This window comes from Oncorhynchus clarkii, chromosome 10 (assembly GCF_045791955.1).
Source record: "Oncorhynchus clarkii lewisi isolate Uvic-CL-2024 chromosome 10, UVic_Ocla_1.0, whole genome shotgun sequence".
NCBI classification, from domain to species: domain Eukaryota; kingdom Metazoa; phylum Chordata; class Actinopteri; order Salmoniformes; family Salmonidae; genus Oncorhynchus; species Oncorhynchus clarkii.
Window position 1 is genome coordinate 3,357,401 of NC_092156.1, and position 17,500 is coordinate 3,374,900.

A 17,500-nucleotide genomic window follows, 5' to 3' on the forward strand; every position below is an offset into this window, starting at 1 on the left:
AGGAACAGGAACAGTGACAGGAACAGGAACAGGAACAGGGACAGGAACAGGGACAGGAACAGGAACAGGAACAGTGACAGGAACAGGAACAGGAACAGGAACAGTGACAGGGACAGGAACAGGGACAGTGACAGGAACAGTGACAGAAACAGGAACAGTGACAGGAACAGTGACAGGAACAGTGACAGGAACAGTGACAGGAACAGGAACAGGAACAGTGACAGGAACAGTGACAGGAACAGGAACAGTGACAGGAACAGGAACAGGGACAGGAACAGGAACAGGAACAGTGACAGGAACAGGAACAGTGACAGGAACAGGAACAGTGACAGGAACAGTGACAGGAACAGTGACAGGGACAGGAACAGTGACAGGAACAGTGACAGGAACAGGGACAGGAACAGGGACAGGAACAGGGACAGGAACAGGGACAGGAACAGGGACAGGAACAGGAACAGTGACAGGAACAGGGACAGGAACAGTGACAGGAACAGGAACAGGAACAGTGACAGGAACAGGAACAGTGACAGGAACAGTGACAGGAACAGGAACAGTGACAGGAACAGTGACAGGAACAGGAACAGTGACAGGAACAGGAACAGGAACAGTGACAGGAACAGTGACAGGAACAGGAACAGTGACAGGAACAGGAACAGTGACAGGAACAGGAACAGGAACAGTGACAGGAACAGGAACAGTGAAAGGAACAGGAACAGTGAAAGGAACAGGAACAGGAACAGTGACAGGAACAGGAACAGTGACAGGAACAGGAACAGTGACAGGAACAGTGACAGCGACAGGAACAGGAACAGGAACAGTGACAGGAACAGTGACAGCAACAGGAACAGGAACAGTGACAGGAACAGGAACAGTGACAGGAACAGGAACAGTGACAGGAACAGGGACAGTGACAGGAACAGGGACAGTGACAGGAACAGTGACAGGAAAAGTGACAGGAACAGGAACAGTGACAGGAACAGTGACAGGAACAGGAACAGGAACAGTGACAGGAACAGTGACAGGAACAGTGACAGGAACAGGAACAGTGACAGGAACAGGAACAGTGACAGGAACAGGAACAGTGACAGGAACAGGGACAGGGACAGTGACAGGAACCGGAACAGGGACAGGGACAGTGACAGTGACAGGAACCGGAACAGGGACAGGGACAGGGACAGGAATAGTGACAGGAACAGGAACAGGAACAGTGACAGGAACAGGAACAGGGACAGGGACAGGGACAGGGACAGGAACAGGAACAGTGACAGGAACAGGAACAGGAACAGGGACAGGAACAGGGACAGGAACAGGAACAGGAACAGTGACAGGAACAGGAACAGGAACAGTGACAGGGACAGGAACAGGGACAGTGACAGGAACAGTGACAGAAACAGGAACAGTGACAGGAACAGTGACAGGAACAGTGACAGGAACAGTGACAGGAACAGGAACAGGAACAGTGACAGGAACAGGAACAGGGACAGGAACAGGAACAGGAACAGTGACAGGAACAGGAACAGTGACAGGAACAGGAACAGTGACAGGAACAGGAACAGTGACAGGAACAGGAACAGTGACAGGAACAGGAACAGTGACAGGAACAGTGACAGGGACAGGAACAGTGACAGGAACAGTGACAGGAACAGGGACAGGAACAGGGACAGGAACAGGGACAGGAACAGGAACAGTGACAGGAACAGGGACAGGAACAGTGACAGGAACAGGAACAGTGACAGGAACAGGAACAGGAACAGGAACAGTGACAGCCAGCCACAGACAGATGTAGAGTCATAAAGTTCTGTTAGCCATCAGCCATGTTGGCACCAAGTGTCCCTAGGTCGAGGTTTTGCCAAACTACATCTCTGGCTTTGTGAGTAGGGGACGGGACAAACGAGTGGGGGAGTGGTAGCGAGGAGCCAGACATGCACACACAGACGCTTGCGTTGCGTGCCAGTCTCCTAAGCTCTCCTTAGCTTTCCTAAGAGGGCTGGTGAAGGACTAGCAGCGAGGGCACGGTGCTAGAGTTGGTTTGGGTTGGTACGTTACGCACCTCTCCGCCTGGGACAGGGGTCACCTCCTCACCATTTGACCCCTTCTGGGGGCCGACTCCTCCTCCATCTCCTCTCTCCTTCTTTAGGTTCCACACAGAGATGAGAATACTTTCACTATCTCTGTGATCTCTCTCTATATGTCTACTGTATATCTACATCTCTCTCTATACATTGCCAAAGCAAGTGAAGTAGATAATATTCAAAAGTGAAATAAACAATAAAAATTATCTCTATATCTCTCTCTACAGTACATCTCTATATCTCTCTACAGTACATCTCCATATCTCTACAGTACATCTCCATATCTCTCTCTACAGTACATCTCAATATCACTATATAGTACATCTCTATATCTCTCTCTACAGTACATCTCCATATCTCTCTCCACAGTACATCTCAATATCACTATATAGTACATCTCTATATCTCTACAGTACATATCTATATCTCTCTACAGTACATCTCTATATCTCTACAGTACATCTCTATATCTCTACAGTACATCTCTATATCTCTATAGTACATCTCTATATCTCTACAGTACATCTCTATATCTCTACAGTACATCTCTATATCTCTCTACAGTACATCTTTATATCTCTCTCTACAGTACATCTCTATATCTCTCTACAGTACATCTCTATATCTCTCTCTACAGTACATCTCTATATCTCTACAGTACATCTCTATATCTCTACAGTACATCTCTATATCTCTCTACAGTATATCTCAATATCACTATATAGTACATCTCTATATCTCTCTCTACAGTATATCTCTATATCTCTCTCTACAGTATATCTCAATATCACTATATAGCACATCTCTATATCTCTCTCTACAGTACATCTCTATATCTCTAGAGTACATCTCTATATCTCTACAGTACATCTCTATATCTCTACAGTACATCTCTATATATCTCTATATCTCTCTACAGTACATCTCTATATCTCTCTCTAGAGTACATCTCTATATCTCTACAGTACATCTCTATATATCTCTATATCTCTCTACAGTACATCTCTATATCTCTCTCTACAGTACATCTCTATATCTCTCTCTACAGTACATCTCTATATCTCTCTCTACAGTACATCTCTATATCTCTCTACAGTACATCTCTATATCTCTCTACAGTACATCTCTATATCTCTCTCTACAGTACATCTCTATATCTCTCTCTACAGCACATCTCTATATCTCTCTCTACAGTACATCTCTATATCTCTACAGTACATCTCTATATCTCTACAGTACATCTCTATATCTCTACAGTACATCTCTATATCTCTACAGTACATCTCTATATCGCTCTCTAGAGTACATCTCTATATCTCTCTCTAGAGTACATCTCTATATCTCTCTCTAGAGTACATCTCTATATCTCTACAGTACATCTCTATATCTCTACAGCACATCTCTATATCTCTCTCTACAGTACATCTCTATATCTCTATAGTACATCTCTATATCTCTACAGTACATCTCTATATCTCTACAGTACATCTCTATATCGCTCTCTAGAGTACATCTCTATATCTCTCTCTAGAGTACATCTCTATATCTCTCTCTAGAGTACATCTCTATATCTCTACAGTACATCTCTATATCTCTCTCTACAGTACATCTCTATATCTCTACAGTACATCTCTATATCTCTACAGTACATCTCTATATCTCTCTCTACAGTATATCTATATATATCTCTCTACAGCACATCTCTATATCTCTCTCTCTCTCTCTGTGATCACTCTCTCTATATCTCTATAATTGTCTGTGATCTATCTATATATGTATCTATCTCTCTCCTGATTTAGGTTAGATATAGAGGGGACACGCTCGGATGGGAGAAGATCATATCTCTCCCTTTCTCTCCTTCAATTCATCTTCTCTTCCTTTCTCAAGCTTTCTTCTCTCTTTACTGCACTAATGGCTTCGAGTAAGTTATCTCTTATGGAACTGAACAGAGAACCACATACGTGAACATATACAAGCAGAGACAGTCTAGGAACAGGAGAGTCTAGAAAATGAACAATTATGGATGTCAGCAAAGCAAATGTTAGTCACAATATCGCTACGCTACAAACAACAGAATGCTAGTGAACGTATATTAAGAAAAAGAAACGAGAACTTACAGTGTTTGCACTGACCTTTGAACTCTGCACAAACGGACCGAAGCAGAAACACAAACGGACGGAGAGGATGAGAGAAAGAACAGAGATAACAGAGAAAGAAAACAAGTATGATTAATTAAAACAATGAGCAGAACTTAGAAAATCAAGTTAGAATACTTTAGTTTGATTGAGAACTCAAGGTTATAAGGTTTAGGTCAAAATAATAAAAAGTTTAAGATATAAACCAATGTAGTATTGTTGTTGAATATAATTAACAAAAGGAGCCAGAGAGGAAGTAGCACTATCAGGTGTTAAACTGAATATATATTCATAACAAGAGGCGAGTTAAATGGAAATCAGAAAACACGGTCATGCAACCTGATTTGTACCCAACGTGTAAAACCACAGTAACCACTAGATGATACAGTAACCACATTAACCGCTAGATAATACAGTAACCACAGTAACCACTAGATGATACAGTAACCACATTAACCGCTAGATACAGTAACCACAGTAACCACTAGATGATACAGTTACCACAGTAACCACTAGATGATACAGTAACCACATTAACCACTAGATGATACAGTAACCACATTTACCCCTAGATGGTACAGTAACCACATTTACCCCTAGATGGTACAGTAACCACTAGATGGCACAGTAACCACAGTAACCACTAGATGGTACAGTAACCACTAGATTATACAGTAACCACATTAACCACTAGATGATACAGTAACCAAAGTAACCCCTAGATGGTACAGTAACCACATTAACCCCTAGATGGTACAGTAACCACAGTAATCACTATATGGTACAGTAACCACAGTAACCACTAGATGATACAGTAACCACTAGATGATACAGTAACCACTAGATGATACATGATACAGTAACCACAGTAATCACTAGATGGTACGGTAACCACAGTAACCACTAGATGATACAGTAACCACTAGATGATACAGTAACCACTAGATGATACATGATACAGTAACCACTAGATGATACAGTAACTACTAGATGATACATGATACAGTAACCACAGTAACCACTAGATGATACAGTAACCACAGTAACCCCTAGATGGTACAGTAACCACCGTAACTCCTAGATGATACAGTAACCACTAGATGATACAGTAACCACAGTAACCACTAGATGATACAGTAACCACAGTAACCACTAGATGATACAGTAACCACAGTAACCCCTAGATGGTACAGTAACCACCGTAACTCCTAGATGATACAGTAACCACATTAACCACTAGATGGTACAGTAACCGCTAGATGATACAGTAACCACTAGATGATACATGGTACAGTAACCACAGTAACCACTAGATGGTACAGTAACCACAGTAACCCCTAGATGGTACAGTAACCACAGTAACCACTAGATGGTACAGTAACCACAGTAACCACTAGATGGTACAGTAACCACTAGATGATATAGTAACCACAGTAACCACTAGATGATACAGTAACCACTAGATGATACAGTAACCACTAGATGATACATGATACAATAACCACAGTAATCACTAGATGGTACAGTAACCACAGTAACCAGTAGATGATACAGTAACCACTAGATGATACAGTAACTACTAGATGATACATGATACAGTAACCACAGTAACCACTATATGATACAGTAACCACAGTAACCCCTAGATGGTAAAGTAACCACATTAACCACTAGATGATACAGTAACCAAAGTAACCCCTAGATGGTACAGTAACCACATTAACCCCTAGATGGTACAGTAACCACAATAACCACTAGATGGTACAGTAACCACTAGATGATACAGTAACCACTAGATGGTACAGTAACCACAGTAACCACTAGATGATACAGTAACCACAGTAACCACTAGATGGTACAGTAACCACTAGATGGTACAGTAACCACAGTAACCACTAGATGGTACAGTAACCACAGTAACCACTAGATGATACAGTAACCACTAGATGATACAGTAACTACTAGATGATACATGATACAGTAACCACAGTAACCCCTAGATGGTACAGTAACCACCGTAACTCCTAGATGGTACAGTAACCACAGTAACCACTAGATGGTACAGTAACCACTAGATGATACAGTAACCACTAGATGATACAGTAACCACAGTAACCACTAGATGATACAGTAACCACAGTAACCCCTAGATGGTACAGTAACCACCGTAACTCCTAGATGATACAGTAACCACAGTAACCACTAGATGGTACAGTAACCACATTAACCACTAGATGGTACAGTAACCGCTAGATGATACAGTAACCATTAGATGATACATGGTACAGTAACCACAGTAACCACTAGATGGTACAGTAACCACAGTAACCCCTAGATGGTACAGTAACCACAGTAACCACTAGATGGTACAGTAACCACATTTACCCCTAGATGGTACAGTAACCACTAGATGGTACAGTAACCACAGTAACCACTAGATGATACAGTAACCACAATAACCACTAGATGATACAGTAACCACATTAACCACTAGATGGTACAGTAACCACTAGATGGTACAGTAACCACATTAACCACTAGATGGTACAGTAACCGCTAGATGATACAGTAACCACTAGATGATACATAGTACAGTAACCACTAGATGGTACAGTAACCACAGTAACCCCTAGATGGTACAGTAACCACAGTAACCACCAGATGATACAGTAACCACAGTAACCACTAGATGGTACAGTAACCACAGTAACCACTAGATGATACAGTAACCACTAGATGGTACAGTAACCACAGTAACCACTAGATGGTACAGTAACCACAGTAACCACCAGATGATACAGTAACCACAGTAACCACTAGATGGTACAGTAACCACAATAACCACTAGATGGTACAGTAACCACTAGATGATACAGTAACCACTAGATGGTACAGTAACCACAGTAACCACTAGATGATACAGTAACCACAGTAACCACTAGATGGTACAGTAACCACTAGATGGTACAGTAACCACAGTAACCACTAGATGGTACAGTAACCACAGTAACCACTAGATGGTACAGTAACCACATTAACCACTAGATGATACAGTAACCACAGTAACCACTAGATGATACAGTAACCACATTAACCACTAGATGGTACAGTAACCACTAGATGATATAGTAACCACAGTAACCACTAGATGATTGTGCTATGGAGGACGAGAGGCAATGCCATCATATAAATAAGCTGTACTTTCAAGCATGGCCAAGTAGTACCAGCCGCATGGGCTATAAACCACCAGCACAGAGTAACAACCAGGGGCCTCATTTTCAAAGGTGTAAACCGTAAATCTTTGCATGCGCCAGATTTTCGTGCAGTGGTTGGTATTTATCCATTTTAAAGAAGCAGAAAAATCTATGTATCTCCAAGTATAGCTCAGACCAATGCGTACGCACACCTTCTAGTGGTTGATCAATTATATTGCAAGCAAATATTGTTTTTCTGGGAGGAAATGGAGGTGTTTGATTCACGGGAAATATAATAATGAATATATATAATATATATAAAATAATGAACATAATAATGAATATATATCATATATATATATATATATATATATATATATATATAATATATATAATATAAATATAATAATGAATATATATAATATATAATATTAATATAATAATGAATATATATAATATATATATAATATAAATATAATAATGAATATATATAATATAAATAATGAATATATATAATATATATAATATAAATATAATAATGAATATATATAATATATATAATATATACTATAAATGTAATAATGAATATATATATAATATATAATATAAATATAATAATGAATATATATAATATATATAATATATAATATAAATATAATAATGAATTTATATAATATATAATATAAATATAATAATGCCATGCTAATAAAACTTTAAAACATATTTATTTAATAATAAAACCACTAGATGACCCCTAGATTTCTGTTGGTAAGAAGTTAGCATAGCAACATGTAGCATCATATATATATTTTATTATATAGGCCTATATACACTGCAGGACATGTTCATGATGGTTTATTCCCTCTACCCAAATATTAGACTACCATTTATCCATCGCTCATTCAATAGCCAACCACACTCGAAAGAAAATAGACCGGTAGCCTGTTTTAAATGTTTGACAGTGTGGGTAGGCTACAGTATTGCTGTGCAATAGGAGCGTGACATCATCGTCTATTTAATCTCAGAGCCAATACCAAGGCAGGATAGGAGGGTGACCTCATAGTCTATTTAATCTCAGAGCCAATACCAAGGCAGGATAGGAGGGTGACCTCATAGTCTATTTAATCTCAGAGCCAATACCAAGGCAGGATAGGAGGGTGACCTCATAGTCTATTTAATCTCAGAGCCAATACCAAGGCAGGATAGGAGGGTGACCTCATAGTCGTTAGGCGCTGAGTGGCCGTCAGGCGCTGAGTGGCCGTCAGGCGCTGATGTACACATCCTGCCTCTACACAAATGTGATCAAACTTGTCATTACGCTTTTCTTTTAGGAACCGTCACGGCCCAGTTCCAACACCTCCAAATCACACAGCGAATGAGGGTGTTTTTGTTCCCATAAAAGGTGAATGGAGGGTGTTTTCCAGGCAGGAATGTAATGCTCGTTCACAAGCGCACAAATATAGTTCTGATTTATCAATGAAAACATGCGTACGACACAGTTTGATAAATCCCAGTAACATATTGCGTACGCAAATCCTAGAATCTTCACGTACGCCAGAATTTACAGAGAAATGTATGCACGTTTGATAAATGAGGCCCCAGGTCTGATCAACATGAGTCGTCCTGCAGTTTCCCTCCCCACCAAAAGGGGGCAGCAGTGAGCCACACTTACAGAGGGGGATGTGGCAGCAGAGAGTAGAGGAAGGATTCCTCCACAGGCGATAATAATGTTGTCCACCATCTGAGAGATGAGATGAATGGTGTTGTGGACAAAGATGATGTTCTCATTGCTGTTCACAAAGTCCATCACTGACTTGGTCGAATGGCTGGAGAGAGGAGAGGGGAGGGGAGGGGAGAAGAGGAGAGGAGAGGAGAGGAGAGGAGAGCAAGGGAGAGGAGAGGAGAGGAGAGGAGAGGAGGGGAGAGGAGAGGAGAGGAGAGGAGAGGAGAGGAGAGGAGAGGAGAGGAGAGGAGAGGAGAGGAGAGGAGAGGAGAGGAGAGGAGAGGAGAGGAGAGCAGGGGAGAGAGGAAAGGAAGCGAGAAGATGGAACATGGGAGAGAGGAGATAGTGAGGGGTTAATAATATACTGTTTTACACTAGGGGGATGATACGCCTCCAGGTAATTTTCTGTGTCATTGTCTGCACCTGCTAGTCATTTTGACATAATTCCTTATATCCCGGAAGGCATGATTCCACAGAGTAACTATTTTCTTACAAACACTTTCATTGAGCTTCCATCATTCCCTCTGAAAGACTGCCTGCTGAGAAAATATTTTGTAAATGTAATTCGTTATTCATTTCATGTATCTTGATCTTGTTAATCTGACCTACTGTATAATACGTAACATGTATTGACTACGGGGAGTGAGTAAATCATATTTTGAATTTTCACTACATTTTTTATGGAGTATTGTGTGTACATTGGTAAAAAATAATAATATTTGAAACATTTTCAATTCAGGCTGAAAAATGTGGAATAAGTTTCCCCCCCAATCAATCTACACGCAACACCCCATAATGACATCACAATACCCCATACTGACATCACAATACCCCATACTGACATCACAATACCCCATAATGACATCACAATACCCAATACTGACATCACAATACCCCATAATGACATCACAATACCCCATAATGACACCACAATACCCCATACTGACATCACAATACCCCATACTGACATCACAGTACCCCATAATGACATCACAGTACCCCATAATGACATCACAATACCCCATACTGACATCACAATACCCCATAATGACATCACAATACCCCATAATGACATCACAATACCCCATACTGACATCACAATACCCCATAATGACATCACAATACCCAATACTGACATCACAATACCCCATAATGACATCACAATACCCCATAATGACACCACAATACCCCATACTGACATCACAATACCCCATACTGACATCACAATACCCCATAATGACATCACAGTACCCCATAATGACATCACAATACCCCATACTGACATCACAATACCCCATAATGACATCACAATACCCCATAATGACATCACAATACCCCATAATGACATCACAATACCCCATACTGACATCACAATACCCCATAACGACATCACAATACCCCATACTGACATCACAATATCCCATACTGACATCACAATACCCCATACTGACATCACAATACCCCATAATGACATCACAATACCCCATACTGACATCACAATACCCCATACTGACATCACAATACCCCATACTGACATCACAATACCCCATACTGACATCACAATACCCCATACTGACATCACAAGACCCCATACTGACATCACAATACCCCATACTGACATCACAATACCCCATACTGACATCACAATACCCCATACTGACATCACATTACCCCATACTGACATCACAATACCCCATACTGACATCACAATACCCCATAATGACATCACAATACCCCATACTGACATCACAAGACCCCATACTGACATCACAAGACCCCATACTGACATCACAATACCCCATACTGACATCACAATACCCCATACTGACATCACAATACCCCATACTGACATCACAACACCCCATAATGACATCACAATACCCCATAATGACATCACAACACCCCATACTGACATCACAATACCCCATACTGACATCACAATACCCCATACTGACATCACAATACCCATGGTGACATCACAATACCCCATACTGACATCACATTACCCCATACTGACATCACAATACCCCATACTGACATCACAATACCCCATAATGACATCACAATACCCCATACTGACATCACAATACCCCATAATGACATCACAATACCCCATACTGACATCACAATACCCCATAATGACATCACAATACCCCTTAATGACATCACAATACCCCATAATGACATCACAATACCCCATACTGACATCACAATACCCCATACTGACATCACAATACCCCATACTGACATCACAATACCCCATACTGACATCACAAGACCCCATACTGACATCACAATACCCCATACTGACATCACAAGACCCCATACTGACATTACAATACCCCATAATGACATCATTATGGATGGATTATGTCGAGACAAATGAGAAATGCTCACTAACATGGACGTAAGCAAACAGTCCGACCACCCTCACCTCCTCCACACGTGCACGTCGGTCTCCAGGGCGAACAGCAGGTCTGTGAGGAGGCGCTGATGCATGGGCGACCACTTAAACTCTGGGATACGGAACATGGTGGTGCGAGGCCCGGGGCTGAACTGGCGTCGCTGCTCCTCCGTCATGGGTTCTGTCATCATCCCTCTAAAGGCCAGGTCCACACGCAGGTCACGTTCTGACTGGGCCGCCGGATGACCACGAAGTGCCTGTTGGGGGAAGTAGAGAGACAGGTTACACTCTGACTGGGCCGCCGGATGACCACGGAGTGCCTGTTGGGGGAAGTAGAGAGACAGGTTACACTCTGACTGGGCCGCCGGATGACCACGGAGTGCCTGTTGGGGGAAGTAGAGAGACAGGTTATGCTCCGACTGGGCCGCCGGATGACCACGGAGTGCCTGTAGGGGGAAGTAGAGAGACAGATCACGCTCCGACTGGGTCGCCGTACGACCGTGAAGCACCTGTAGGGGGAAGTAGAGAGACAGGTTACCCTCCGACTGGGCCGCCGGATGACCACGGAGTGCCTGTTGGGGGAAGTAGAGAGACAGGTTACCCTCTGACTGGGCTGCCGGATGACCACGGAGTGCCTGTTGGGGGAAGTAGAGAGACAGGTTACGCTCTGACTGGGCCGCTGGATGACCACGGAGTGCCTGTTGGGGGAAGTAGAGAGACAGGTTATGCTCTGACTGGGCTGCCGTACGACCGTGAAGCACCTGTTGGGGGAAGTAGAGAGACAGGTCACGCTCTGACTGGGTCGCCGTACGACCGTGAAGCACCTGTAGGGGGAAGTAGAGAGACAGGTTATGCTCTGACTGGGTCGCAGTACGACCGTGGAGCACCTGTAGGGGGAAGTAGAGAGACAGGTCACGCTCTGACTGGGTCGCCGGACGACCGTGAAGCACCTGTAGGGGGAAGTAGAGAGACAGGTCACGCTCTGACTGGGTCGCCGTACGACCGTGGAGCACCTAGGGAGGAAGGTAAAGGAATGGTGGTAAACTAGAAACAATAACAGCTGAATTGGTTAACTACAATTGCTAGCCTAACAACAATATCTTCAGCAAAAAGCTAATCGGCTAAGCTAAATAGCTAGGTGTCTCTCAAACTGGATCACTGTGGAGGGAAACAATACATGAGCTTAAAAACATCATTCAAAACAACCTGAATATTGAAAATAAAACAGCTACAGAAGCTAAGCTAACAACTATAACTAAGTTAGCTGTTTTTTTTTAGTTTGAAGGTATCAGGATTGTTTGGGATCTATTTACTGCAACTGGTGTTAGCCAGCTGTGTTAGCCAGCTGAGTTATCCAACAGTGTTATCCAACAGTGTTAGCCAGCTGTGTTAGCCAACAGTGTTATCCAACAGTGTTAGCCAGCTGTGTTAGCCAGCTGTGTTAGCCGGCTGTGTTATCCAACAGTGTTAGCCAGCTGTATTAGCCAACAGTGTTAGCCAGCTGTGTTAGCCAGCTGTGTTAGCCAACAGTGTTAGCCAGCTGTGTTAGCCAGCTGTGTTAGCCAGCTGTGTAAACATTAGCTTAGATCAGTCTCTCAGTTATTGAAGACATGGCTAAGTACAGTAGCAATTGAAGGAGTAGAGTTATCTCACTTGGTTTAAAACATTATTTTTTCCTTATTCCATTTTTTTATTTTTTTTAAACATTTATTTCACTTGGCAAGTCAGTTAAGATCTAATTTTTGTTTACAATAACGGCCTACATTTGGGGTAAGATATTTCTGTCACCCACCTGAGTAGTAGCGGTGGTCTGTATCTTCTCCATCTCTTTGTCCTTCCCATCATCAGATCTTTCTGTATCAGATGTGGTGCTAGCCGCGTCACCTCCAGCCTTACCCCCCGCCACCTCTCCATCTGCCCCAGACGGGACCTCTACCTCTGGGTAGCCCTGGATCTCAGCTGCCTGGCTCTCTCTCTGGGCGATGGAGCTGATGTCAGCCAGGGGGCTCTGGATATTGAAGGGCCCGTCTTCGGGGAGCCCTCCATGGGCTTGGCTCAGTTCTGAGCCTCCGCATGAGGTCATGTGGGCCAGAAGACTCAGGTCATCGCTGGGGCAGGTGGAGGAGTGGACGGGGCCTGAGGAGAGGGGCTGGTCCGGGCTGGGAAGGACCAGGGGTTCTGTGGAAGCCAGCGCTGGAAGAAGCTTCTCATCAACCTTAAAAAGATAAGATAGAAAGACAATTCAGCAAGTCTCTCCAAGACTCCAACCCTGTTCCTGGAGAGATACCCTCCTGTAGGTTTTAACTCCAACCCTGTTTCTGGAGAGAGACCCTCCTGTAGGTTGTAACTCCAACCCTGTTCCTGGAGAGATACCTTCCTGTAGGTTTTAACTCCAACCCTGTTCCTGGAGAGAGACCCTCCAATAGGTTGTAACTTCAACCCTGTTCCTGGAGAGATACCCCCCTGTAGGTTTTAACTTCAACCCTGTTCCTGGAGAGATACCCCCCTGTAGGTTTTAACTCCAACCCTGTTCCTGGAGAGATACCCCCCTGTAGGTTTTAACTCCAACCCTGTTCCTGGAGAGATACCCCCCTGTAGGTTTTAACTCCAACCCTGTTCCTGGAGAGATACATTCCTGTAGGTTTTAACTCCATACCTGTTCCTGGAGAGAGACCCTCCTGTAGGTTTTAATTAAAGACTAACAATGCCTGGTGCTTATTTATTAATTAAAAGACTGCAGCAATATATGGTGCTCATTTATTAATAAATCTGCAGTATTTTGACCCCATTATATTGTTCTTCAAACCAAATCCATTAGTAACATATTGATGTGAAATAACATAATATTCCTACAACAAAAACCACATCTTTAACCTCTACCTTGCTGAAGTGGAATCCTCTGTTGTTCGGAACGCTGTCCTTCTCGTCAGCGAGGGTGATGAGCGGACCCATGTTCCCATCATCCTCCATGGTGTCAGGCCCCGCCCCCGTGACCACCGTGTCATCTTTAGGCACCAGGTTACTGTGGTTGCCATTCAGCTTCCGCACCACGACACAGTAGGCGCTGTCCAACAGGGAGTCTACCTCCACCAGGGGTCCGTTCCCCATCCTTCCTCCTCCTATCCCTCCTCCACCCAGTCCCTCCATCCTTCCTCCTATCCCTCCTCCACCCAGTCCCTCCATCCTTCCTCCTCCAATCCCTCCTATCCCTCCTCCACCCAGTCCCTCCATCCTTCCTCCTCCAATCCCTCCTATCCCTCCTCCACCCAGTCCCTCCATCCTTCCTCCTCCAATCCCTCCTATCCCTCCTCCACCCAGTCCCTCCATTCTCCCTCCTCCAATCCCTCCTCCACTCAGTCCCTCCATCCTCCCTCCTCCACCCAGTCCCTCCATCCCACCTCTTCCCACCGTCCCTTCCGGGGATAGATCCAGGTCATCTAATTTGACCTCCGTAGCCTCCACCTTCTCCGCCTTGATATCCACCAGGAGGTCATGAACTTCGACCCTTTCCCCTGACCCCTGCTCCCCAGGGGTCAACGCCTTCCCGTTGGGTCCTTTCGTCTCCACCCCTCCCTCAGCGAGCAGGTTCCTGGAATCCACTCCTCCTCCCTCTCCGTACTCGGCCTCGCTTTCTGGGGTCTGCGTCTGTGAGTGGTCGTCCAGCTCGCGGATCTCCAGGTTGCCGTTGACGACGGGGGCGGGCGTGGCCGAGAGGCCGGAGATGGTGGAGACGGAACCTTTCTTTCCCTTCTTGATGTTCTCCTCCTCCTGTCGCTGGTACTCCTCGTACATCTTAGCCAGGTACTCCTTATGGGCCTCGTACGTTACCTATGGAAGAGACATGATCAATAACTAATAATCAATAACATCTTAGCCAGAGTTAGCGCACGCATGCACATACACACAAAACACACACACACACACACAACAGGGCAAATTCTGAATTGAATTGAATTCAAACAATGAATTTGAATTACATTTTAATTGGCCACCCACCTCAGGAAGCATCTTTTGAATTGAATTTGAAGGAAGTAGAATTTAAATCAAACCAATTCAACTGAGAAATTAAAAATGAATGTGTCATTCATTTAACAAATCTTTTATCAAAAGGATATAGGACTTAGAATACAGATACCATTTCAAATATTACTTTGATAATAATTTAAAGATGTCAAACTGATTTTTTTTCCCTTTGTCATGACATTGTTCCTTCCCATACAGCAGTGTTTGATCTCATGCATTCTGGGAAATGTATTTTTTTTCTTCTGATATTTAAAAACATATAAGAGAATTATGAATTATTAGAGACAACCCACAACATGATAGTTTTAGGAGAAAGAGTTTTAAAAATCAAAGTGTTTCATCATTATGTTGCATGGTATGGATCCAGACATTACGTCAATATAAACATGTCTATGGTAAGGAATGAGACATTTGAATTTCATTGCATTTTATTGAATACAATTCTACTTCCTTTAATTACATTTACATGTTAGTCATTTAGCTCTTATCCAGAACGACTTACAATTAGGGCATTCATCTTAAGACAGCTAAGTGAGACGACCACAGTACGTTTCCTCAAAGTATCAGCAAATTCAGAGCTTTTCGTTTGTTCTCGGGTCTGTGGGATTATTTAAGATACTGTTTGAAGAGGAGGGGATTTCAGATGTTTTCAGAAGATGGGCAGGAACTCTGCCATTCTCGTTTCAACTGATTCCACTATTAGCCAGGACGAAGAAGAGCTTGGCCTGGGCTGCCCTCCTTTAGAGGTGGGAGGGCCAAGAGACCAAAGAAGAGTTTGGCCTGGGCTGCCCTCCTTTACATGTGGGAGGATCAAGAGACCAGAGGAGTGCTTGGTTTGGGGTGTAGAGTTTGATCAGAGCCTGAAGGTAGGGAGGGGCAGTTCCTCTTGATGCTCCGTAGGCTTCTATTCACAGTTTATACAAGCGATACCTTTTACATGAGTTATCTCTTTATTTTCTCATCCTACCCTTCAGTTATCCTCAACCCCTCCCATCGTGTCTCAATCTCTTCACAGCTACTTTGCAACCTGTATGGTGCAGCTGTCATATGCTGGTCTTTAAATTAAACTGGTATACTTTTTTAACCAATTTTGTTCTTTAATGCAGTGCCGACATAAACGTTCCATTCCTTCTCCCTTCCTCCATTTTTTTGTGGTAATGCAGCAATCAGTTGGTTGTCATTTTTGACAGAGCAGAAATGTCCATATATTTCTGTTGGCTGCATATGTTACATAACTCCACCAGTCCAATTTACTTTACCATTTACAAAGATTATAACGTTTAAACAAAATAAATCTCCAAAAATCTGGTTTATTTTTTTTCAATTAGTATATTTGAGTTTATCCATAATATTTGATTGAAATTGCAACCAGCTTTCTATGGCTTGTATTAAAAATAGTGATATTTTTGGAGATTATTATTATTATTTAAATAACTGCACATGATAAGTTGTAGAAGTTGCTATGAGGTCCATCCTCATAGCAGTGATAGGAGAGACCATGAAAGGTTATGACAGAGCTGAGTGATTTGGTCTATAGAGAGAAGAAGCGAGGGACTAGAACCGAGCCCTGGGGGACACCAGTAGTGAGAGTATGTGGTGCAGACACAGATCCTCTCCACATCAACTGGTAGGAGGGGCCTGCTAGGTAGGATGCAATCCAGGAGTGGGTAGAGACTGAGACGTCCAGCCCTGAGAGGGTGGAGCCTGAGACGCCCAGCCCTGAGAGGGTGGAGAGGAGGATCTGATAGAGACTGAGACACCCAGCCCTGAGAGGGTGGAGAGGAGGATCTGATAGAGACTGAGACGTCCAGCCCTGAGAGGGTGGAGACTGAGACGCCCAGCCCTGAGAGGGTGGACAGGAGGATCTGATAGAGCCTAAGACACCCAGCCCTGAGAGGGTGGAGAAGAGGATCTGATAGAGACTGAGACGTCCAGCCCTGAGAGGGTGG

The 17,500-nt window shown here is 43.4% G+C and overlaps 1 protein-coding gene across 1 annotated transcript in view; it reads right to left on the reverse strand.

Moving 5' to 3' along the window:
- The window catches only part of LOC139417919 (neurobeachin-like), a 278,963-nt gene that overhangs the window by 96,480 nt on the left and 164,983 nt on the right, over positions 1-17,500 (reverse strand). Inside the window, exons 24-30 of the mRNA XM_071166910.1 lie at positions 14,927-15,356; positions 14,409-14,653; positions 13,321-13,743; positions 11,559-11,785; positions 9,074-9,227; positions 4,190-4,213; positions 2,051-2,131 (exon numbers count right to left, since the gene is read on the reverse strand). Of these exons, the coding sequence (XP_071023011.1) occupies positions 2,051-2,131; positions 4,190-4,213; positions 9,074-9,227; positions 11,559-11,785; positions 13,321-13,743; positions 14,409-14,653; positions 14,927-15,356 (1,584 nt within the window). The remainder of the gene's footprint in view (positions 1-2,050; positions 2,132-4,189; positions 4,214-9,073; positions 9,228-11,558; positions 11,786-13,320; positions 13,744-14,408; positions 14,654-14,926; positions 15,357-17,500) is intronic.